This window comes from Clytia hemisphaerica, unplaced genomic scaffold (assembly GCF_902728285.1).
Source record: "Clytia hemisphaerica strain Z4C2 unplaced genomic scaffold, Clytia hemisphaerica genome assembly, whole genome shotgun sequence".
In the NCBI taxonomy this organism is placed as follows: Eukaryota; Metazoa; Cnidaria; class Hydrozoa; order Leptothecata; family Clytiidae; genus Clytia; species Clytia hemisphaerica.
In genome coordinates, this window is record NW_027103648.1 from 330,487 (window position 1) to 356,011 (window position 25,525).

General features: G+C 35.0%; 1 protein-coding gene across 1 annotated transcript; it reads right to left on the reverse strand.

Moving 5' to 3' along the window:
• Positions 1–12,065: 12,065 nt before the first annotated feature.
• Positions 12,066–23,620, reverse strand: LOC136802997 (H/ACA ribonucleoprotein complex subunit DKC1-like). Its single transcript, XM_067059744.1, has 15 exons — positions 23,457–23,620; positions 21,843–21,875; positions 21,564–21,655; positions 21,146–21,286; positions 20,612–20,812; positions 18,320–18,446; positions 17,902–18,032; positions 17,727–17,790; positions 17,196–17,275; positions 14,792–14,912; positions 14,404–14,522; positions 14,056–14,156; positions 13,424–13,505; positions 13,161–13,304; positions 12,066–12,770 (listed from the first exon to the last, which is right to left on the reverse strand). Exons 1-15 carry the CDS (start codon positions 23,479–23,481, stop codon positions 12,711–12,713), a joined length of 1,521 nt encoding a protein of 506 aa, XP_066915845.1. The 5' UTR covers positions 23,482–23,620; the 3' UTR covers positions 12,066–12,710.
• Positions 23,621–25,525: the final 1,905 nt, after the last annotated feature.

Genomic DNA, 25,525 nt, shown 5'->3' on the forward strand with positions numbered 1-25,525 from the left:
TCCCTCCAACAGCATATTGACCTGCTCCTTTTAGAGCTTTAGCTAGCAGTTAGAAACACTAGCAAATCAAGATTTCAGAAAAAACAGCATCAGTCATCTATATACAGGATGTATTTGAAACAACAAGGATGAGAGTTACCTGAATCAAGTTCAAGATTCCAAGACAATCAATTAAAATTTGAAAACTTGAAACAAAATGACTGATTGCTAAAACGTGCAGCCGCCAGAATCAAGCAACCAAATTTGTCATTCAATTCCCAAGATAGGCGCTTCAATTTGTTAAGCCTTGATCATACGCAAAAGTTTAAAGGTTCCTTTTTCTTGGGAAGTTGCTCTTAAAATTATTTTTTAAGGTTGGCTTTGTCCAAATTTTTTCATCTATGGCTCAAAATTTAGGTAATTTTCCCTAGTTTTTGAAAATGTTTATTTCATTAAAAAGCGTCGGTCAAATTTTTTATGGATCCCTTTAAAAGATTTGCGGCGCATTATTTTGCCTGCAAGCCAAGTAAACGATATAGCGCTTCCGCAGCATTAATCTTTGATACTCATTTCGGCAGGACACTAGTGTGACCAACTGGCTCGGATGGCAGTGCAGCTGGAACTTTGATATTCCATGGTTAGAAAAAGCTATACCTGTTTTCTTTTCTCTTTACAGAATCAACAAGCCATCAACACCTCATCAGAAACTTTTAAATTATCTGCCATTATGACTTTCTTGAAGCCGTTCCAAAATCAGGTTAGGTATCGGAATTTTTATGGGAGTTGTTTTGTGAGATTTGTAAAATAGCTAAGTTGGCAAAAAACCTTTTCCCAGGGGTTCGAGGAAAAAATAGAACTGCCATCAAATGCTTTTTATTTAGACATATATTTAAATTTGCGCTCAAAAATACTTAAATAAATAAGTTAATAATATTCAATACTATTTTTATCGCATATGTTTTGCATATTTTCCAGCTAAATCTAACCACGGCTTTTTCGTTCCTCTATTTTTGCATACAATTCAAGATGGCGGATGCAAAGGCGAAAAAGTTTATATATTTATTCTTAGGGGCATTCGTATCGTACCCTGAGACAGTCAGGAGTTTTTGCCTAATTAGGAAAGTTTTTTATGATTTTCCTGACTTTCCTAATTAGGAAAGGCTTTCCTAATTAGAAAAGAAAACTTTCCAAATTAGGAAAGTGCTTAAAAAAGTTACCTTCTCTCCTAATCACTTCATAATCGCAGGTTCTTAGCATGACTATTAGTTTTAGTAAGTCAAAATTGATCTATGAAAAATATGAAATCTAATGGGCGGAGCCCATCCTAGTTAGGAAATTTCAAAGCGTTAAAGCCCTGAATACATTTTGAAATTTTGTTTCCGTATCATGTAGAAAGGGTCTTATCAGGTTACCGTCAACTGCTCTAACAAAACATGGGACAGCAATTCGGCCACCATTTCACCGAACCTCCAAAGTCATTTGATTTGAGTTAATGAACGGCGTATTAAAAAATACACAATTTCTCTTTCGCACTAAGTAGGCTTTTAAATCAAAATATGAAAAAAATCCGTAGTGGAACACACGCGAGTGTCTGTGCACTCTACGAGGAACGAAGAAGTATGATTGATAAACTTGGTGGAGTTATCAAAACAAATTTGTTGTCAAAGAGATTTAATAGTAAGTGAAAATACAGGCCAGATAACAACCAGTCCCATGTTTCGACCAATCGTTAGAGTTAGAGCAGTTGACGGTAGTAATTTTTCAAAAGCCATATCTCAAGCACCCACGCAAGTTCCACTTTTCGCCAAACTTTGGTAAAAATTGACCATAAATAGCATCTTCTGCGTGAATTATCTTGAGTTAGGTAATGAAATCGGCTATACCCGTTTAAAAGTCTTCTATATAGTTTTTCGAGAGCTTTCGAATGGTATACTTGATAATGTCTGAAAATAAGTTTGAAATTTTCAAAAAATTTCGCCCTTAGGGTTTTGCCTGGGGAAAAAAGAAATGTCCCAAAAAAGGGATGTTCCACCAGTGGGATTTTAGGGGAATTTTTCCTGAGGCATAACCATCCTATAGAGAAGGTCTGGAGAAAGTTTCAGCTAGATCTTATTGTTTTCCCGTAAATTATGCTAAACGACCCCACTAAAAGGGATTCTTGTGGGAGCATCAGTAGTAGGGTTGGGAGCTTTGCTAAATAAGGTCTGTAAATTAGGTGCTATAAGTATTTGTGAATGACAGCATTCTGCCGTGTTTGGCTGTCTGGTATGGTTCAGTCTGGTTGGCGCGATTTGGATATCTTCGTTCCGTTGAATGAAAGCATGCTAATTAGTTTTTAGTGACTACATCATTAAAGTTTTCTTATCGAAAAAAACCCACTTCACGTTTCTTACATTTCAACAATCTGTAACGTGATAGGGAGAGTACAATTTAGTGATGGATTGATAACTTTGGTATGTATTTGTTTATGTTTGATTTTTTATTTCGAAGACCAGCCTACAGCTATGTCGAAATAACAAGACGCATGTCGATATTAAATGACTCTACGGTAGTCTGAGTAAACATTCTTCTGCACTGATTCCATTTTGTCTTGATTTGGACTATTCTGATGTTGGACTAGACGATACATCGTTGTCGCTCGGACTAGCAGAAGCACCTGCGCCATTTTATGCCATGTCACCAAAAACTCACAGAAATATGATATGATATATGATGACATGATTTCTTTTCTAATAAGTTTCCCAAATATGTCTATGTACACAAGTCAGCCCTTTTGGGCTTTGGTTCTATGTACATGTAAAAAATAAAATATCTAAAAAATATCACCTTAGCGATGATACAAAGGATAATGGTTGTTCCTAAAAGCTAAATTTTTAAATAGTTAAAACAGAGATTTGGGAAAAGAGGATAAGAAACGCCGCTGCCGCTCGCTGTTTTCCTATTCTTTCCCTTTGAATTCGGCACCCTTTGAAGAAGCAAGGCTGTAGAATAGTTGAGCAAGAAGGAAGGCCGAAACAAAATGGCGTTACGTACAGGTTAACCAATGTTCAAGAAAGAAGTCCTTGAATAAAGATTTCCAGTTAGTTGTTTTTGAAAAAGAGACTGGGGAGTGAATCTTTGATCTTTTAGGGGTTTACCCTGAGAAAATCGAGGAAATTCATTCTATATTCTGGGAGTAAAGATGGCGGATATGAGGCATGCTTGAAATTTTGAAAAATTGGGACTAATTTCTTTCTGGCTTGTATTGCACTGAATGAATTTTTTGTGTTGCAGACATAATTTTTATGGGTAGTAGGAAGGTTGATTGTGACCACCTATACCTTAGTTTTCCAGGGCACTCTTTACAACTTCTCGGCATTTTGATTTAAGATGGGCAAAATCGATTGAAAGTTTTGTTGTTTTTTTCGTATTTTAGATGAAAAAAATAGTGTAATCTTAGAAAAACTTCCTCCATGGTAATGGAATTGAGATTCAGTAAGTATACTTGATTTCCTCTGTGGTACTTTTAGCTTTATCTAGGGAAACCATTGACTTTTGGGTTGGAAATTTCAAGTTTCAACATTAACAAAAATATCTCTAAAAAAATAACTTTGACATGTGATATTTATAAATTGTGAATTACCTGAAGGGCCATGATTTTGACCAGTTAATGGATTATGACTCAGAAGCTGCCAGCTTTGGTACTTTTACATTCAAAATATTATTTAGTCCATGGACTTCACATTTTTTGTATTTAATGGATTACAGTAGGGTAATTTCATATACAGATTTCCATTTTATATATTTTCAGGGGAGTTATCATATTCTTTCAGTTCTTTGTGAAATGCTGTTAACAACACCGTCCAATATCCAAGTACAGGTTGCCGATGCAACGACGATTGACTCAAGATTCTGACATTTTTGCATGTTGACTATCACGTTTGTTCTCTGCAGTGCCAGCAGATGGCAGAAAAGGTCTGCTAAAAGATGAGTGGGAACTGATGAAAACTTTACGTGTATTATATATTTGACTCAACAGGAACAGAATGGAATATAATACTATGGTGTTGATGTTATATTTATGGAAAAAGTGGATTTGAGCGGTTGGACCTGTATGCCCTTTGAAAAATGGATGTCGATAAATTGGGGATTTCGATATACACATTATTATGTAAATGTTCTCTGGCGAAGTGGATTTTGATGCAACTTCTTTTTGGAATCTTTATTTCGATGTTTCTTTTTTATCCAGGTTGTCCTGTGCTGAATTTTGAGGCATACCTGTTTTTATCCAGGTTGTCCTGTGCTGAATTTTGAGGCATACCTGTCAAATCAAAGAAGGAAAGGGAAGCATCCCTTAGATCCAAAAATTTGTCAGATAATTAAAGAGAAACGTAAGGCGCATAGAAAATGGATCATCTCACTTCAAAATGACGACACTGAGAGACGTAGAAGGGAGTACGTAAGATGGCGCAACGCCGCTAATAGTGCCCTGACTCGCTCCAAGAGAGAGTTCGAAAAAAAGATCAGCGAACAATCAAAAACAAATCCAAAAAGATTCTGGAAATATGTACGCAGCAATCTGAAAGCAAGAACGGGAATACATCCTCTCCTCGAAAACCCTAATAATGAAAATTCGATCAAATATGATGATAAAAGTAAAGCCAACATACTCCAGAGCCAATTCTGTAGTGTCTTTACACGTGAGCCACTTGAACAACTCCCTGAATTCCATTCCAGGACGGATAAAGAAGTAGAGATAAATATACTAACTGAAACTATTAAAAAAGAGCTCAAGGCGTTAAATCCAAACAAATCCATGGGGCCAGATGAACTTCACCCAAGGATGCTCAAGGAGCTCGCTGAATATATTGCAGAACCGCTCTTCCTTATAATGACAAAATCTCTCAACGAAAGTTGTCTCCCAAACGACTGGAAGCATGCTAATGTATCACCTGTTTACAAAAAAGGAAACAAAAATATAGCTGAAAACTACCGTCCGATTAGCCTGACATCCATTGTGTGTCGAATGATGGAAAAGATTCTTAAAACACATATTATGTCACATCTAGAGCAAGAGAAACTGCTTTCTAACAAGCAACATGGTTTTATCAATCGCCGATCAACAGTAACACAACTGCTAAACTATCTAGATGTGTGTACCGAAGACATTGCTAACGGCAAAGCCGTTGACGCAGTATACTTTGACTTTGCAAAGGCATTCGACTCAGTTCCCCACCAAAGGCTCTTAATCAAATTAGAAGCCTACGGAATAAGAAATAAGTTGCTTGAATGGATCAGATACTTCCTGAAGGATCGATTTCAGATAGTTAAAGTAAATGGAGCTGAATCCGAAAAACAATTAGTTCTTAGTGGAGTACCCCAAGGTAGTGTCCTAGGGCCTACCCTTTTTGTTCTATACATCAATGATCTACCAGATTCAATTAAATCACAACTCTTTCTATTTGCTGACGACACTAAACTTGTCAATAAAGTAGAATCAATTGAAGATGCACTTATAATCCAGGAGGACATCGATCGACTACAGCAGTGGTCTGATACATGGCTTTTAAAATTTCATCCCGACAAATGTCATGTACTAACGTTAGGTAAGCCGAATATAATTAAACATGTACATCAATACACACTCGGAGGAAATTTACTGAAACATGTACAATTCGAAAAGGATCTCGGAGTTATCTTTGACCAAAATCTATCATTCGACCAACATATATCAAACCAAGTAAAAAAGGCAAACTCAATGGCTGGTCTAATTAGAAGAACCTTCACGTATCTCACTCCTGAATTATTCCGTAAACTTTACATAACATTTGTCAGGCCCCACCTAGAATATGCACAAGTCATTTGGTCACCAAAACTAAAAAAACACAAAAAACTTATAGAAGGTGTTCAGCGGCGCGCTACAAAAACGGTTGAAACATGTGGACGACTATGTTATGAAAGCAGACTACAAAGAATTGGAATCCCAAGTCTAAAATATAGGCGTGCGGTAAGTGATATGGTTGAGATCTTTAAACATTTAAATCACTATGAAAAATCGTGTGTTCCTAAGAAATTTAACCAACGAATAAGACCAATGAGAACACATAATTCTGAACTGGTAAGAATTTTCGGGAACGATGGTGTCCGTGGACCCCAGAGCAACTCCCTTTACTATCGGGGCATTCAACAGTGGAATAGCCTACCTGAAAAAGTAGTTAAATCATCTACAATACAAGAGTTTAAAGAAAACCTCGGTCTAGCTTGGAAAGAGAAAATGTTTGAGTATGATTGAAATTGTCACTATTGTTGCATATCTGTTTGAAGTTAACCTTTGTAATAAACCAAACCAATGTATGAGCGATTTATAGAGGCCCATGTGCTTGCACGGTGGCCTGGAAATCTGTAAAACATTATTATTATTATAAATACACATTGCATGGTATAGATGAAATGGATACATGCTATGATGATAAGTCTACTTGATTTAAAATCTATATTTTGATTTGGGGGCTTTTGCCCTGGAGCTACCCCTTAATTTGGGAAGCAGGTCAAAACAAGTCATCAAATCAGGGAACATGTAGGCCAAAATTACCAAATGTAAACAAACCAGGAAGAGCCTGAAATGCTTCTATAATTTAAATTTAAATGTGCACTGGACTATTTTGACAATCACATATTTTCAGTCTGATATTATTCTTAAACTATATTTTTCAAATTTAGATTTAAATTTTTTTAGCATTGAGTCAATCACCTTGTGCATTTAGTGTTATGGAGCAACAATACAATTTTTAATCAGCTTTGAAGTCTTAACATCTGTATGAAATGTACTACTCAAGAACACAGTTGGAAAGGCTTTGGTCATTTTTATTGTATATCCAATTTTTTATTTCAATTAAAGTCAACGGTGATTGATTTTTCTTCATGCTCTGCAATACACATTGATTTGAGGTGTTTTAAAGGCCTATAAATGAAGTTGAATTATACTGAAAAGTCTTTTTGTTCTTAATCTTTTGCAGCAGTTGCAAAGAAGAGTCACCTGTGATTAATACTCAGAGAAATAGTGAAGTCATATTATGCAGTAAAAAAAAACAACAAACTAACAATGACAATCTGTAATTCAAATATACATATACACTGTGGAAGAATATTTAATTTTTATACACTATTATTTGTTGGGTTGGATGGAAATGCATAGTTTTTTTAACCTCATTTTTACGATGTTTTTGTATATATATTTTTTCTAACATATCTGGGGAAATCCCCTGGTGATGTCTTCGGTATAATTTTTGTATTTTTTCAATGGTATTGTAAGGTTATTTTATGTTTTGTTGTCTAGAACTCATAAAGTTCTTACAAGAAAGCTTTCATGGTATTTATGACCTCCTGGCATTGATATCATGAATGATCATCGTTTCTTTTTTCCTTTTCTTTCCTTGACATTTGTTGTTGTTTTTTTGTCCTCCAAGGCTTTATTTTCAACCTCGCTATCCCTACTGAAGAGGCCTTTATGGTATTGTTTCTTAGAAACTTTAGCCCAAGAATAATGATAAACTAGTTTTACCAGCTTCGTTTGTATTCTAACGCAACACATTTCAATTATTTTGGTATCTAAATTATCCAGCAAGGAAAATATTTCTTACAAATAAAGCTGAGAAACTATTTAGGCTCGCTACCCACTGCATCCCTTGTCCAAAGTAAGAAAGTGCTTATAAAAAATAACAAAATTCTCGATTTCAGAAAGAAAAAAAATTTCACTTTCGATATCAATCACGGCTGCCATTTTTTGTTTGTACTTCTAGTCTTGTGCGCATAACGAATCAAGCGATCTGATTGGTTCAGAACGAAAACAATCGATCGACCACAGACATTTCAATAGAAACAAAAGATTCTACAGCCTAGCTTCAAATAGATGAATAGCGCATTTCTTATCCTCTTTTCCCAAATCTCTGGTTAAAATAAATAATACAGTAATGGGTTCTAAAAATAATATACTTCTTAAATATAATAAGTATTAGCATAAGGCGACAATCACAAATATCTTCATTTCGCGTCCTCGTTGGGTCTAAAAAGTGAGTCGGTCGGTCGGTCGGTCGGTCGTAAAAATTTTCGGGTTTCCATTATTCCATCCATTTTTGGAGTGCATTCTTGGAGGAAACTGCCAGCCAGCCAGCAGCCAAAACAACCGCGTGTAATGGGTGGTTTAAAAATATGACCTTTGAACACTGTGACCTCCGACCCCAAAATGGCGCATGTAATGATAAACAAAGTCAAAATGCTGCGAATGCGCTAGAAATTGCTCGCAAAAAATCGGCAATAATAAAATTTTCGAACGAAGGAAAGGTCATTGACAGAAAAAGTCAGACAAATTTACCGACTCACCGACTCAATTCTACACAATTTTCGAGAGTCGGTCGGGCGACGCGAAACGAACTAAGCTATGCTAAAAAAAAAATAGACTTAACATAAAATATATAGTGGCAAACAGCTTTAAATGTGCCTATTGGCATCAAGAATGTAAGTAAATGAAATTAATTGAACAAAGTCAAAGTCCAAAGAGAAACAAACAGAGGAAGAACTATTTACAGATATTTACATGGTATGTATGATTCCTCATTTGCCACCAAGAACAAGCAGTTTTCAGAGGTTGGACATACTTATTTTTCTAAGTTAAGTTAATGATCTCAAACTGACTTTTTTAAGGCCTCACCTGTTATATTCATTTTTTTTGCTTTTCCCACTGACAACTGAGCTTTCCCAGTCTGCACATGGTCAGTAAGACTTAACAGGACTTGATGTCGCTTTACATAATGGTATTATACTATACCATACTACAATTGATAAAACTCTTTATGGCGACATTATTAAGACATAACTTGTCGGCAAAATTTATAATATACAATCTGTCATATTATTATGTTGAAGACGACTAGGTTTATCACACCACTTTATGAGCTTTGTCCGCATGGTCCGCTAAATTTTCCACACAAATTATAATCCAAAAGCTTCCTCAACAATCAACAATCAAACGCTTCTTCTGAGCACTGATTGGTTCATTGAGGTCAACTATGACCCCCATCAACACTCATGACCACGCCCTTAAAAATGAGAATTTTTAAAAAAATGAAAGAAGTACCCCCAGGGATTCGCCCAAGGATCAAGTGTGCAAAATTTCAACAAAATCGGACAATTTTTGAAGTCTCCAGTCTGCCCCAAAGTTTTAGCCTCGTTTTGGGACTAAAACTCGTGACCACGCCCTTAGAAATGAAAATTTTGAAACAATGAAAAAACACCCCCAGGGAGGATCAAGTTTACAAAATTTCAGCCAAATTCGACCATTTTTTAAGTCTCCAGCCTGCCCCAAAGTTTTTGTGACAAACATTCTCAGATTCTAGCTCAACTGAAGTTGAGAACCAATCAGATCGATTTGATTGTTTAGGAAACTTTTAGATTGTTACGGGTAAGGGTTTTTTTCCACATTCTTTTTTCCACGAATCCCAAAAGCTCCAAAATAGAAAAATCGCATTCACTCAAATCGTAGGGTACTTTTTTGGAGGAATTAGGGAAAATGTGAAAAAAAATTTCAGATCCATTTCGTCCATTTAGGAGTCATTTTTTTGCAAATTTTCAAACAATGAGTCCTACATACAGGGTATATATATATCTTCTTTTTGAAGATGTTCTGCCCAGAATTTCAGACCTTTTCAAGCGCATGCTCAATCAGGGAGCTGAAAGATCTTTCTTGCGAAAACAAATTGTAAAGTGTTTTGATAGATTTCCAGAGACTTTTATGAAATTCGGAGAATCTTTAAATGGTTTTTTAGCGCAACTGCATTTTTGAAAAATTGAAACATTTTTTTTTTTTTTTTTTTTTTTTTTTTTATATTATGTATTGTATGTTAGTTTTCTCAGTCATTTTCTTTTTCGTTCTTTCCCGTACAGACGGCTGCACGGACTTTAGGTGTCGAACCGGGTTCTGGGCCTACTTTTTGAAAATTTGTGTTTTTTGATACTTGCATTTTGTCGTTTGTCTTGTTCTTGTCTGTTGTTTACCCTTTTTTGTTTCTTTGTATTTGTGTGGGAGTTTTTTGTTTATGTTTGTTAGTTTGTTTGGACTGCGGGTCGGTTCAGGGTTATGGAATCTGGGGGAGGCTGAGTGTTGGACGTCCTTAAAACATGTTTAACTTTAAAGCCGCTGCGCCTGTCGCAAGTCAGGGACTCCAGATTGCATTCATTGGTTGGGTTTTTGAGTGGTTTTTGGTGTTTGTGTTTTTCTGCTTGGCTTTTTAAACTTTATGTCTATTGGTTTGTTGGTTCTTTTTCGCATAAAATTCTCATTTCTTGACAGGATGTTTGATTGGTTTGATTTATATATTTAGAAAAATTCAAAAAAATGGAAAAAAACGTATAATTATAAAAATATTAGTGCCTTTTTATGTTTCATCTTTATTTTATTTAGTATTTTCAACACTTTCTCTCCTTGAGGTCAGATCTCTGATCTTCACCATATATATATCATGCAATTGGTGATGGATTTTAATTTCAACCTGGTGTTTTTTGTGAAAACCACACGGTTCACGCGTTTTAGATGAGAAATAAGTAGTTCCATCTATCCGAGAGTTAAATCTTAATACACCCCACACTTGGGCCATGGAGGTAAAAACTTTCACAAGGTCGAAAAATTAAGGGGCTAAAAATATTTTATTCTTCAAATTCGACTTTTATCACGTAGTAGGGGAAAATTTGTAAAATCAAGGACACTTGTATAGCGTAGCTGGACTGAGCACAAATTTATTTTCTTTGAACCATGTGTGTCGTCGTAATACTGTAATAGATATTGTCTTTCTTTGACCAATAAGAGGTCGTTCCTCATGTTTTTTCAACCAATCAGAAATACTTTTTAATAAAAGTACTTCACAATGAAAAACCATCGTCAGAAAGATGTATTTTGCACGGAAAGATATTTTATGAAATTCCTTTGACATGATTGCAATAACAAGAAAACAACAATCGAACAATTACTTTATAATGAGTTTTATCACGCCTTTATACAATCAAATCATTAAAAAAGAGAAAATTTTCTTTCTCATGAATGATGTTTAGATTTTTCTTTTAGCAGCTGTAGTATGATGTATTCCGTTCCTTGTTCGACATCTTGCTATAGCCATTATAAGATTTGGGTACTTTGGTGAAAGTTTAGGCGAGTTTAGGCTATTTTTTACTCATTTTTTCTTCGTCATTTTCAACTTCAACCTTCTAAGAGTTGTTTAAAATATTTGTTACACCTTGAAATAACTTACGTAATTTACAATTTAACTTTTTCGAAGGACCCTTTTTTCAAGGTTTTTGGCTTATAAATTGATCAAACTTATATTTTATTCTAAAAATCTCCATTCAGGATAAAGTCAAATATAAAATCTTGCAAAAAAGTCCTTTATGAAAACTAATAAACTTTGCAACAACTAATTATTTCAATTAATTTGAAAAAAATATTCTCAACCGCTGACCGGGGTTCGCGGATTCGCTACGACAGACATGTGTTAAAAAGAGAAAGAGAAATAGCCGTTGTACTCAGTCCAGCTACGCTATACAAGTGTCCTTGGTAAAATTTGCAATATATCACTAATCTTAATTTTTTGAGAGCTTTCCAAAAATATACAACAAGTCTCCGTTTTCTCAAGCTAAAATTTTCATTAATTTTTCACCCTATGATTTTTGCTTGAGACCGTCGTATTTGTCCGAAAATCACACCAAAGTGTCCGAAAAAAAAACCCAAGTTATTTTGATTCCCCTACCCCTTAGCTTTCCAAAAATGTATAACAAGTGCTTTGACTAAAAAAATCGAGCGACCTCAAAAAAACGAACAATTTTCCCCCTACTAACGGTTAGAAAAATTTTTTATTACAATTCTTTAAAACAAGTAGCTTTGCGAAGAATTTTCAAAGATATTTATTTGTCCGATCACGAAAGTTTCTTTTAGCAAAATTTATACAGCTCTAGTAATACGAGGGTCTCCTCCCAAGTCTTGTCGTGGATTTTCAAATCATTTCTAAATAGCCCGATTCCGAACGTAGCTACGTAGGAAAAAATTAGACAAAACAAAACACAAATTTATCGACAACAATCTTTTTAAACGTATGGTGGCTACAGCTTCTTTCCTATATAAAACTTGTATAAAAATAATACTGACGGTTTTTAAAGATGGTATTCTAGAAAAATTCAAATTCCCTAAAAACCGTCGAAATCCTTCTCAATTTGTACCAATTCAATTTTCAAGAATTATCTCTGATAGTGTAGACAAAACAAATTGAGAGGTAGTAAACCTCATAGTTTTAACAGTTTTAACGTTTTTATCGATACATAAAAATATAAATGACATTTCAATAAAAAAAACACAAAAGTTTTGATCCACAGGAACGTCGACAATACAAAAACACCATTTTAACATTGCGATAATAAAATTCTGGTTAGTAATAAAAATCCCATGAAGAGCCTTTTTAACATCAGTATATACACCTTAAAATATCTCAATAAAAAATCTTTGTCCTTTTTCGCACCAGTACCGCTCATCTGACGACCAGTATCGTTCATGTGACGACGACGGTCGATAAAATTTCACATGATAAGTCAATTAAGTAAGAATAAGTTGTCATCATTTTTTCAGCCCATGAAGAATGTCCGTTGGTCAGTTTTACGTTTCGTATATACACGTGTGTTCTCTCCTCTATTACCTTCCGCCATTTTCCATTTCATTTTTATTCTTCGGACTCTTTCTCCTTCTTCTTTTTCTTCTTCTTCTTTTTCTCTTTCTTGGACTGAAAATGTAAGGAGGAATAATTTGCTAACTGTGGACACGTTAGTCATTTAAGAATTCAAAATCGGGAGCAGGCAAGGTCTCTCGGGATTGGAACTAGGACATAGTAGTTTATAGCGCTGATACATTGGACTACTCGATATCAAATATGTGTCTGATCATTCTCCAAATGTGTGCTTAAAACGGGTTTTTCGGTCAAAAAAACCCTTCACCTGCTAAATTAAATTCCCACTGAATTCGACTTTTCGAGCCATCCACCAAATAAAATTCCCGAGAAAATTTTTTTGGCAATCCACCAAATGAAATTTCTTCCCTTAATTAAGGTTGGTCAAAGCCAATTGTGTCAACTTGTGAATGAAATAATTTCACAAAATAAACCAAAAGAACGCACCTCGTCATCAGAATCAGGTTCTTCCTTCACTTTGACATCTTCTTCAGCTTCTTCGTCACTCTCAGCCTTCTTTTTCTTCTTCTTCTTTTTGTCTTTCTTCACTTTTACCGTTTCATCTTCACTGCCGCTTGATTCGTGCTTTCGCTGAAAAGATAAATAATTTCTCTAAGGATTACGATTATCGATTTTCAATCGATTCATTTAGAGAAGCTTTAAAAAGATTTGACGGATTTGTAAGAAGAGAATTCAAAAGCATAACAAACCTTTTTGGATTCAGATTTGGATTCTGCAGCATCTTCTTCTCTTTTGATTGCAGCAGACACAAGATCCTCAGATTTTATTTGGCTACAAGAAGGGAATTTAAGAAATAAAACTTTTATTCACATTCTCGTTTAAACTTTTATATGAATGCTCAATATTGCCAATTTTGAAGGAGGATGATTTGAGCGTTGTATCAAGGACCTACTTTAGGCGCACAAACTTTTGCGAGCAGAAACTTTCGCGAGGACGAAGAATCGCGAAATTCACGACATTTACTTTCGCGAATTTAACAGAAAAATATTTTTCGCGAGCATTAACTTTCGCGAATCAAGACGTAAAATTGAGTATTTTCACATGAAAAAATGGCTTAGAGGGACGAATACTTCTGGCATTGGCTTGAAACATTTGTCCGTTGACTTATTAGTCTTTTAGCAGGCTAAAAAGTGCCATTAAAGTTACATTTTATTCAAAATTTGAAGTTTTACAGATTTTCTGTAAAGAATTTTTCGCGAGCATAAACTTTCGCGAATGGCCCTTCCTAGAATTTTTAAAGACATTTACTTTCGCGAAAAGGGCCAAAACTCGCGAAAATCGCGAAAGTTTTTGCTCGCGAAAGTTTGTACGCCTAAAGTACCTGTAGTTTTTGTAATCCTTCCAGTCTTTCGGAGTTTTATCATTTGTTTTTCCAAATTTATCAAGTAACCCTGCGGCAATGAGCTTCTTCTTTTCCAAAGCCTAAAGGAAAAAGGGTGCAAATTTAATGCTAGATAAACATTCTAAAGAAAAAACCAAACACATTAATCTTTTGATCAATGTGAAACGAGATCTAAGAAGAATTTTTTTTATTGGTCTACATTATACTTTCTGAGGCGTACAACTTACTCACATTAAATACAAATTTACCAAATCGAAATTATCTTATCACAAGATTAGGTAAGAGCAGCAATTTTTTAAATAAGGTTTGAAGATTGTTTTATAGTACCTTAGGTCCGAGACCCCACTTTCTTGGGTATGTATCTCGTTCCATAATGACACGTTTTATCTTGGCAACAACCCCATGATCGCATGTTGCTATGGTAGCAGTACTCATCAGGGCAATGCCTATATGTATGCGTAGTAGAGAGAATAGAAAGAATATTTGTAAGTGCTTTGCAACACTATTGTTACAATAAGATAGTGACAAATACCATATTAGAAATGGCTTTGTTTGAATAATTAAACCTAGCTAAATTCTTGGCAGAAGGAACCATTTTCCACAACTTTTTCAGAGACAAAATATTAAACTGAGGCATTCAGACAATTCAAACACTCAAAGCTCACTCACTCGGATATTCTATAAACAAATCATACGGACCAGACGAAGTACTTACCAACTGCGATAGCCTCTCCTTTAGTCGTCATCATGACAACATCCTCGTTGACCTCAATTCCGGATTCATATCGCAAGATACCTGGCAACATGAGTTTGGCACCATAACAAATAGCATTGACCTAAAATCAACACAATATTGAATTGAATGCAGGTATATTTGCAAAAAAGGGGTGACAAACCATGGTTTTGACCCTGGAGACTGTTCAAATTTGTCAAATTAAATCAAATAAGCTTTAAAATATTCCTTGTAAGGCTGCCTAACTGGGTGCAAAATATGAATCCCATAGCATTTGCTGTTTTGGCTACAGGCTGTCACGTATGGGACATTTTTGTTGATTTTTGGATGGTTTTCAGTAATTATGGTATCGGATAATTCTGTTCAGGGGGGGGGGTCAACATCCAGATACCAGACCCATAGCCGGGTGGTGGTGTCTTTTTTTCCTTTAAAAGTCTGAAAAGTCAAGTTGGTATTGATGGGGGTGGGTCCCCCTTTTTTCAAAAAAAAAAGAGTTATCCTCGGTTGGTATTGATACCAAAATAGGGGGTGGACCCCTTTTTTTAAATAATATGATTCAGAAAGTTGGTATTCATATCAAAATGACAGCAAAACTTTCCTAATTTTTGCCCTTATAGCTAGAAAATACCCCGAAAAAATTAAACAATCTGTATTTCTTTGTTATCTTGGTCGTTTTTGTATAAAAGTAAAACTCTAACACCAAAGCAAACTTGATCAAGCAGGATGTAGTGTAAGTATCAAACAAACCAGAGTAAGCAAATCTTTTTTTTTTTTTGTGAAAATCCGAATTTCGAATGTGCAAAAGACATTCGAATTTTCGAAAAAAATATTCGAAATTTTAAAACATTCAAAAGTATTCAAATCGAATTTCTGTTTAGTGTTTCTGTGTTTATTAGTTGGAGGCAGAAAGCTTTTTACAGTTAAAAAGCCAGTCAGGACAGTATGTTCTTTATTTTAATCAGATTTACTCTTTATTTAACAGGTTTCAATTGGATTTGTTTTCGCTTTTGAGTATAATGACTGTAAATGAGTAATAAGTATAAATGACTTTGAAATTTGTTTATTTCGGACTTTTTTCAATATTTTCAAGTTTTATTTTTGATCAAGCCTGAAGCAAAAACATTTTTTCTGTGATAGCATTTGGTAATGAGTGAATCTATTCTGTTCTAAAATTATGTACTAATAATAGCTTCTCCTAGTTTTTGCACATCAATTATATTAAGATAATATTGATTCGGATTGATTTTGCTAGCTTCATTGGGTTTGTTTTTATTATATTGTCAGTTTTCAGTCATTATCTATTTTAGCAATTTTTTGTGTTGTGTTGAAGAAAGAGTTTTTTTGAAGTTTCTCTTAGTACCCTGTTTGTGTGGGAGGCGGTGGGTCCCCTTTAAACAGCTTTAAACTCAAATTTGTCAGATTGGTATTGGTACTAAATTAGGGGGTGGGTCCCATGATATTTTGTCAAATTCAAAAAGTCATGTTGGTATCGATACCAAATTAAGGGGGTGGGTCCCCCCTTTTTCTGAAAATTATGATTTTCAAGTTGGTATCGATACCAATTTTGGGGTGGTGGTGTTAACTTAGCTCAAAAGGTCAAAAGTCGGGTTTTTGGGCTATGGGTTGGTATTATAAATGTTGACCCCCCCCCCTGGGTTGGGACAATTTTTTGGTAAATGGGGTGGTCTGAGAAGGCAAACAAATATATTTGTTTTACTCAGGTTTTGGTTATGTTCCTTGATTTTGGTGTTTTACTCATATACAGTACTTGGTTTGTGCCAAATTTTAATTGATCAAGTTGTGTTGTTCTACTTCTATTATAAATAATTGTCACCATATTTAACATTTTTGAGCAATTTTTGGCATTAAATTGAATTTTTTGTTGCTGAGACAGCCATTTTTCCAAACAATTATATTACTATTGGTGGTACATGGTATTTGCCTTAAAATGAAACAATTTTTAGGTTTCAATCATCTTTTCCAGGTTCAGCAGGTCCAAAAAAGTACCCGTAACGTATGGGACATTTTTTTTCAGGAACTTTTGTTCTAAAACACCACAAAATTTGATATTTTGGATTCTAAGGGTTTCAGTTTACAATAACAGGGAAAAAAATCAGGGTTATATGACATTTTTAAAAATATTTTTTCCAAAAAATTGTCACCACTTTTTTGCAAATATACCTGCACATTAGGACTAATGGAAAAAAAACAATGAAAGTTTCTGGGCAGCAAGGTTTGGCTTAATACTGAGATGTGAAAGATCTTTCTTTTATTCATTCTGATATCTTAAGTAGTTTGAGCCATATAATTAGAACAAGAATATTTTGGAAATCGCACTGTTTTGTCCTGAAATATATTTCTTCTGAAAATTTGAAAGAGTACTTACAGCACTGTCCTTGATGACCAATCGTTTATGAGACGTTAGAAGTGTTTCTAAAGGTTTCACGACTCTCCTTAAGTAAGATTCTAACAAGAGAAAATGAAGTAGTGTTAGCTTTTGACATGAAATTTTCTGTAAATTCCTAACTTTAATTTAGCTTCAAAATAAAATAAAAATTGACGCCTAAAAGTTTTCACACCTTGAGCATAAATTTCTTTCTATGTCAAATATATCGTTTAAACCGTAATTTATTGAATATTAGGATAAAATAAGCATTTTAGACAGAGGGAAGCTTTGTTAGATAACAATTCCACTCACTTTTGGCATGATAAGACTTCATCAAAAAAGTTTTTTGTCAAAAGTTACCTTATATGACAAGGATCTTGTGTGCCAAATTTCATCCAAAAAGACCCACTAGATCAAAAGTTAAGGGGTGGTACAGGAACACCCCCTAGTTTTGAACCGCCCTTAAAAGCCTAGTATGAATAGGGTTAAAAATGAGCCAGTGATATAATTCTAAAGAAAGCTTTTACTCACCATCTTTTGTATTATCATAAACCCATTGTGCGTCCATCACATCATGCATTGTTACTAAACCATCCTAAAATAATAATTTTACTGAAAGATTGAATTGAATGGATTATGAATAAAAAGCTGTTTTAAAAGATTGTATGGAATGAAAATGGATTGTCAAGTTACTTTTAATACTTACATTTTCTGACTGGATTCCAGATCTAACTCTACGAAGCTCTTGCATGTGTCCACCAACTCCAAGGATCAATCCCAGATGTACACACAACGTCCTAACATAGGTTCCTGCTTCACAAGACATCCAGAAAACAGCTAAAATAGAGCACATATGATGTGAAATTCTTGTGAATACTTATGTTATTAAGTTGCATTGGAAAACATCTTCTTTAAGCAATAAAATCAATAATGAAGTGCTGTAAAGAAGATCTTTGAGTCATGGGAATCCCCTTTTCACAAGCCTGGAAGAAAACTAATCACTTTAAGATATCTAAACTAAATCAATCTCACTTTATACTCTGAATTTTCAGATTGTCTTACTGAAAAAAACATTCCAAAAAAATGCCATAGTTATTGATCGTGAGATGTTTTAAAACGCTTACCAAGATGTTTTTCATCATCAAACTCCAGGAGTTTACTTTCATAAATTGTACGAACACGCAACTGACGTTTGACAGCTGAGATGAGAGGTGGTCTTTGAAATAAAGCACCTGTCAACATTTCAATAGCCTGGAATTGAAAAAAAATGTTCAGTTACATCCTTTTTAACGTGTCTGCTAAATCAAGTGCCTCACGTACCCTAACTTTTTTTAAGTGCCTCTAGTACCTCAATTGCCCTGAATTTTTCACGTGCCCAGATTTTCTAACGAGTCCTAATTTCTTCACACGTGCCCTATTTTTTTCATGTGCCTTATTTTTCCATGTACCTTATTTTTTTCCACGAGCCCTATCTTTTTCCATGTGCCAAATTTTTTTTCACATGCTCCTAAGTTTTTCACACTGTTTCACATTCACTATTCTTTTCAAGAAAAAAAATCACAAATCCAAAATCACGTGAAAATAAAAAATGTCTCGTACAACTTTTCAGGAATGGTTAACCCCTTTTTCATGTGCCATTAAATTTTCATGTTTCCTATTGTTTTTCACTTGTCCTAAATTCTCTGAAATATTACCTACACCTTTACTTTACTTTAAATTGCATTTTAACGCACAAATTCGAATTGACCACACTTAGGGCATTGCTGATACACATCTTTATGCAAAAATCTGGAAAAACGATTAATGAAATCTCGAGAAAATGGCAACAAACCGGTTTTGACGGCAAAAAATCAGGCTCCGTCACATTTTAAGTATTGACATTTTGCATCATTGTGCAAAATTTCATAAAAAAATATAAGTACCATTTTTCTGGCAAATCAGCTGTTCCGGCAATTTTTAGTAAGTTCCGGCTTCAAAAATCTGTTTTATTGACAATTGAACTATGCTTCATGGTGAGCATTGCTATTAATATTGTTTTTGTGTGAAAAGACTATGAAATATAAGGAAAAAGTCCGATGAAAATCTGCAAAAACGGTGATTCCCGGCATATTTCCGGCAGCAGAAAAAACAAATGATAAAATCTTGAGAATATGCCAAAAAACAGTTTTTCCAGTATATTTTTGACATTTTCAGCCGGAAAAACTTTTTTCCAAAATCGGGCTCCGTCACATTTTGGGCATTGCCATTTTGCATCATTGTGCCAAAAATCAGAAAAAACTAATGAGCCAATCCTGAGAAAAGCTGGTAACAGACAGACGAACGAACGGACAGACATCGGTTAATTTATAGGACCTCTACCCCACCGGGGTAGGTCCAAAAATTGTAGTCGAAACAAGGGGCAATTATCTTGTCACAAGCGAGTACTTGTCAACAGAATTTGCTGACACTTTTTGCTCTCACTTTCGTTCTCTTTACTGGCAGGTGCCGAATAAAGGAGAGAGGGTAGGGGACGTTTATTAATTTTTTTTTCCCACTGCCAGACCTTATTAGTGAGTTTCCGAAGTCAACGGCAACTGCAATGGCTCTGTGAAAACATTTGAGTTCCACTGAGATCGTTGTTGTCAGGTCATATTTTAGAAAGGCAAGGCAGCGTCTGTTGGTGGCCAAAAAGGGCACTTTTTCCAGTGTTTTTCTTCTAAAAGGCGGTTTTTACCAATATTTTAGTAATTTTAAGAGGGGCAGCGTCCGATAACCGGACGCTTAAAGGGCATGAAAAATGGCCTGGTTGTAGCAGCTAGTTTTTTGATTCAGAATTGTTTTCCACAACAGCGATATAATTATATATTTAAATGATTCCAGGTCGTCAAACAGAAATAGTCAGAATAATAAGAAGAGGACAGATATTTAGTCTAATTATTAGTAATTAAAAATTTGAAACAAAGCTTTAACGATACTTCACTTAGCTAATTTCTATGTTTAGAAAGGCAACATAAGTTGAATGAAAATTATCCAAAGGTTGAGTTTATTAACTAAAGAATTAGGGCACTAGAGCAAGGGAAATTTTAAGGCATTAGGGCACTTGAGGCACGTGAGACACTAAAAAAGCTGTGAATTACCGATACCCAGTAGCTATCGACTTAATCCGGAAATACCGATAAGAAAGACCTCATATCGCTAAAAAAATTTAGGACACATGAAAATTTTAGGGCAAATGAAATTTTAAGGCACTAGGGCACATGAGGCACTAGGACACTAGAGGCACGTAAAAAAAGTTAAGGCACTAGGGCACGTGAGGCACTTGATTTAGAAGACTCCTTTTTAACATATAAACCAGTATAAATAATAAGCATAGTAAATCTATTTAAAATTTCATGGTTGCTTTTGATTTTTGTAAAGTAACTATTTAAAAGATTTACCTGTGCTAGCTTATCTTGGCCTTCGATAGCATTGTGAAGTCTAAGAATACCAACATATTCTTTTCCTGCACCTTGTTGGGATTTTACCAAACGAGTGGCACGCTCAATACAAACAATTAGACACCCAGTTACTTTAGGATCTAAAGTACCACTGTGTCCAGTCTTTTGTACCCTCAATATCTTCTTAATCCAAGCAACAACCTGAAAAACGAAAAATATAAAAATACATGAGGATAATTTCCCTTCACTACTTGCTTAAGCACTATATGAATGGCCCTGAGTACAGTTGAGTGTAAAAATATGTTGAACGGTGAAGAAGAATGCGGCTATTATATTTTGATTTTTCCCGACATGTTTCAGACTCGGTCCGATCTCAAGGGAATGATAATTCTAAAGAAAAATAGTGTTTTTATACAAAATTATTTAACGTCAAATCGGACAAATAAGTCATTTTAGACAATTTCGGCTTGAAAATGGGTTGGTGTAAAAAGAACTTCCCATTAATTAACCAGCAGAAATAAAGAGAAAGTCTACCTCATGAGAAGATGGATTTGCAGGTTTATCAAGGTTAATGAATCCAGCAGCAAGATAATCTTTCAAAGTTCGTTTCAATGGTGCACTTCCACATGGGATTGGTGTATAGTGACCTGTTCGCACATTCAATCTGTCATAATTCTAAAATCGAAAAAATTGATTTGGAGTTTGAACTGAGAATGTACCAAGACAGAATTTTTAGAATCACGGCTGTAACCATTACATTAGATGATTTTCTTATATTTAGATGTCAGCCTTATTAAGATATCAACCATATTCCATAGAATTTTAATTCATACAAATTTATCAAATCAGCTTTTGCTAATTAGTTGGCATTATTATACTCATTTTGTAACAAAAGTATTTTTTTTTTGCCATAAAGAAATCAGAATTTAGATTTTTAACTAGAAGGTCTTACTTTCAACAACAATGGCCATTTGGATGTGTCCAACTTTGGCACAATATTTGTAGGCTTGATAACATATTCACTGTCTGAATCAACATCTCCATCTGGAAATAAGGTTTTAATAACAAACAAATGATCATTTACATTAATTCATCCTGCAGACCAAAAACAGCAAGGAAATAGATTTGGACTCCTTTGCAATAAGATCCCTATTGGTAAGGCCTAACTGTAATGTTTGTAAAACACACATGCAAAGCTTAAAATAAAATAAAATAAAATATTGAACATTACTTGTTTCTTTGGATTTCTTCATTTTCTTTTTTTCTGAAAAAGAAAAACACTTGTATTAGAAACCCTTTTGCTTGAATGACCATCTTCACCCTTAATTATTTTGCAATCAGATCTCCATCTAATGATGTGGCAGTTTGTAGTTAGACTGGACATCTATTAAGATTTTGGTCTTCAATCTTTAAATGGAAGAAAGAGTCATTTCATTAATGGTTATAAAGAATGGTTATAAAGTCTTGGTGGTGGTTTCAGAGGGCGAAATTTCCCAAAAAATTAAATATGTAGATAATATTTGTTAATTTTGCTTGTAAACAAAATAATAGTTAAATCTTGTCACATTTTGATAATTTTAATGTGTACATAATTTATGGAAAAAGCTGACTCGGCATAAAAAAGGAAAACAGATGAAAATAAAAAATAGATTCATGGATATTGGCTGGAAGTTTAAATACATATGGCTGATGTTTTTGATTTTTCAGCGATATTATTCAAAGGATTTTGTAGATTCAGTGTAGCCAGCGTTTTGATCATCAAGTGTTTTAAGATTTTTATCCACAATTTTTCAAAGATTCTTTGCGTTAAAAAGCGCTACACAACTGCTTTTTGCCAGGTCGCGATTTGAAAAAAATCAACATTGCGGCTTGCGCACTCACATGAACAAACCTATGCTCAAATAGAGCGCATTTTCCGATGAATTTAGTACCGCCCAACCACCTATATTCAGAGCACATTTTTCCAATGATTTATATGCTGAGTGAGCGACTGACTTGCATTTGGGGTCTGAAAATGACGCAAACAAAACCTAATTGTGACCCAGTCCTCATGCATGTCTATTCAGGTTTCTGTAGTCTTTCAACACGAGTTCACTCACAGACTGTGCAAACATTCTGCATCAGACTAATCTACCTGCCCCAAGCTCTATAAAATTTTAGAACTTTGCATGTCAGGCCCAGCGGAAGCAAGGACACTGGGGAGACTTCAGCCTCCCCACTTATAAGCAAATTAGATTTTTTTCCTCCAATTCCTAGCCAATTTTATTTCAATTTGAACCTTCAGCCCCCCCCCTTTTACAGTTGTTCTGCCGGGCCTGTACAATATGGTTGAGGAAATTTTTTCCATAACATTTTGAGCTTGGATTCACAGGCTAAAGTCACAATCTAGGGCTGAAGAGAAGGCAAGGCCCTCTAATTTCTATTTCTGTTTGGGTTGAGTCGCAAGAGGCTTCCCATTTTGGCAACTATTAACGCTTTTAATTAGCACCCCGTCAGTACCTTGAACTGACTACCCAATTACCCTCAGATGGCATGGGTTGATCCAGGCGAAGGTTCATTCACTTGCCAAGTGAACCGCTGCGAGTGGGAATCAACAGCAACCAACATAGGTCAATGACCACTATGCCAGAGCGCCTAAGGTCTAAGGGTCACTTGTATCCTATAAAACTAAAAATAGGGCTGCAGCAGCCCTTCAAAGACTTAGAGTAACATCTGAAAGTAGAATGGTAGAAGCGCCTAAAACAATCCCCTCTCTCTTTCGAGACAAAAGATTGAGCAAAACTATCTTAAATTAATTAATCGCAAATGTTGTGAAGATAAATAAAATAATTGTAACTATACATACTTTTGACAATTTCAAGATCAGCCATCCTGTTTCTTTGGTGTATGATTCAATAAATTTGAAAATTTCTATTCCTCCTCAAAACTTTCGTCTGTGTTGTGGTTGTTTCGCTCGATTCACTTACTTCTTCACGTGCGATCTGAGCATGCTGCCCTTAAAATCTACGTCAGCCGATATGTCGCAGCTCAAGGCTACCATCTCGGTAGCTCCCGCCCAAGCGCCAATCATAAATAATCGACGCCGCATTGACGCCCAAGTTCGACAGTGTCGTCGCATTGATTGAGAATATAGGCAGGCGAGGCCAACTTCGCCCCTTGATAAAAGTAGGGCTTCATTTTTCCTTCTTATAATCTAAAGATATCTTTTTTGAAGAGAATAATATGTGAGTAGTACCCCGTAGTAGTAGTGAGTACAACAACTACAAGAAACTTAAAAATAAAAACTAAATTAAAAAAAAATTATTAAACCTAAAGTTTCTTGGTGAGTATAATTTATAAAATGAGGCTATAATCTTCCTCGCAGGAGTTTCTAAGAAAACTTTGATTGAACTATGACTCAAACTGTCAGAATTTGAGGACGTTAAAGTAACAGAAGCGATCTGGAATAACTAACCCACAGTTTTGACCCGTAAAATCGAGGACGGTAAAAGTGCTGATTTACCGTCGTCCTCAGTCAGTCAGGTAGGATGTAGGAAAATTAGAACCTTACCGTTTCCGTCACAGAAAAAAAACACACATTCATAATTTAAACAGGGGAGGGATTTCAGGGGGTACTCTCGGGTGGTGCCTAATAAACGTACGTACATGTACGTTTAATTTTTGTACGTTTAATTTGTTCGTGTCAAATTTGCCGCATATGTACGTACCTTAGGACCTGTACGTCTATTCATTTTGAAGAATTTTCCCGCTTGTACGTTTATTCCTTCCTGTACGTTTATTTATTTCATACTGCACTAATGTTGTACTACGTTTTAGCCTGTAGTACGTTTATTTCAGCCTGTACGTTTATTTTGGTCTGTAGGCACCCGAGAGTACCCGCTTCTGCAATTCGGCCAATTTCCGTCAAATTGTCTCAAACAAAAAGATCCAAAATTCAGCCACTGAAAATTGCTTAGATTAGAATATGGAAATTGTAGAATTTTGTGAGAAATTCTAGGAATTTTGAATGTTTTTTGACAATTCTGAAATCTCGTCTGAAATTCCGAAAAACTTTTTGCTAAATTCCATTTATACACACTAAAATTGCTAAATTGTTCGTATCCGACAAAGGACCAAGTTTTCAAAGTTCCGTTGCAATTTCGGTCAAATTCAGCCCCTCTATACGAAAAAAAGGCCGATTCTGCTCTTCCATCAACCGTAAACCCCCTTAAACATATCCTTGGCTAGCTATTCGACGACAGCAACCTACTCACAGACGAGACCAATTTAAGTTTGTTGTTCTACGGGCAGATCGTTAAGCAAAATATGGGTCGGTCGGTCGGTAAAATAAGAATAAATTTTTCATTTATCAGGATTGGTAAAGTATCGAAAATGTTTTCCAAAAAATATCTAGATTAAAATTTCACTTTTTTTATCTTCATGATCATAATAAAATCTTAGTGTATGGAATGCTTGATTTTCTAAATTTTTCAATTTCTTGAATTAATTTTCAGCTTTATTAAAATTTGATTCTTACAAATAACTATTGTGTAAAATATATTGTAGTAGAAATTCAATATCATTATTTTTTTGATTTTAGCAAAAATAGGGTCGGTCGGGCCCGTAGAACAACAAATTAAATTGGTCTCACCTCACAACTGGAGCTAAGACAAAAGCCGAATATATGACCCTCAAGAATAGCAAAAATCTGACGACAAATAATACAAAAGTAACAGCATTGCGATCATGCGGACAAGATCTTGGATGAAGGCCGTACCAATCATATCACAAGTAAGAAACCTAGAAAAGATTTCATTGAAAGAAGTGCAATCTAAAAATATATGTCCCCGTCTTCTATTACAGTAAAACCTCTAATTAACGGACACTCTAGAAGGCGGCCACCTCTGATTAGCGGACAATTTCATTTTCCCCGGC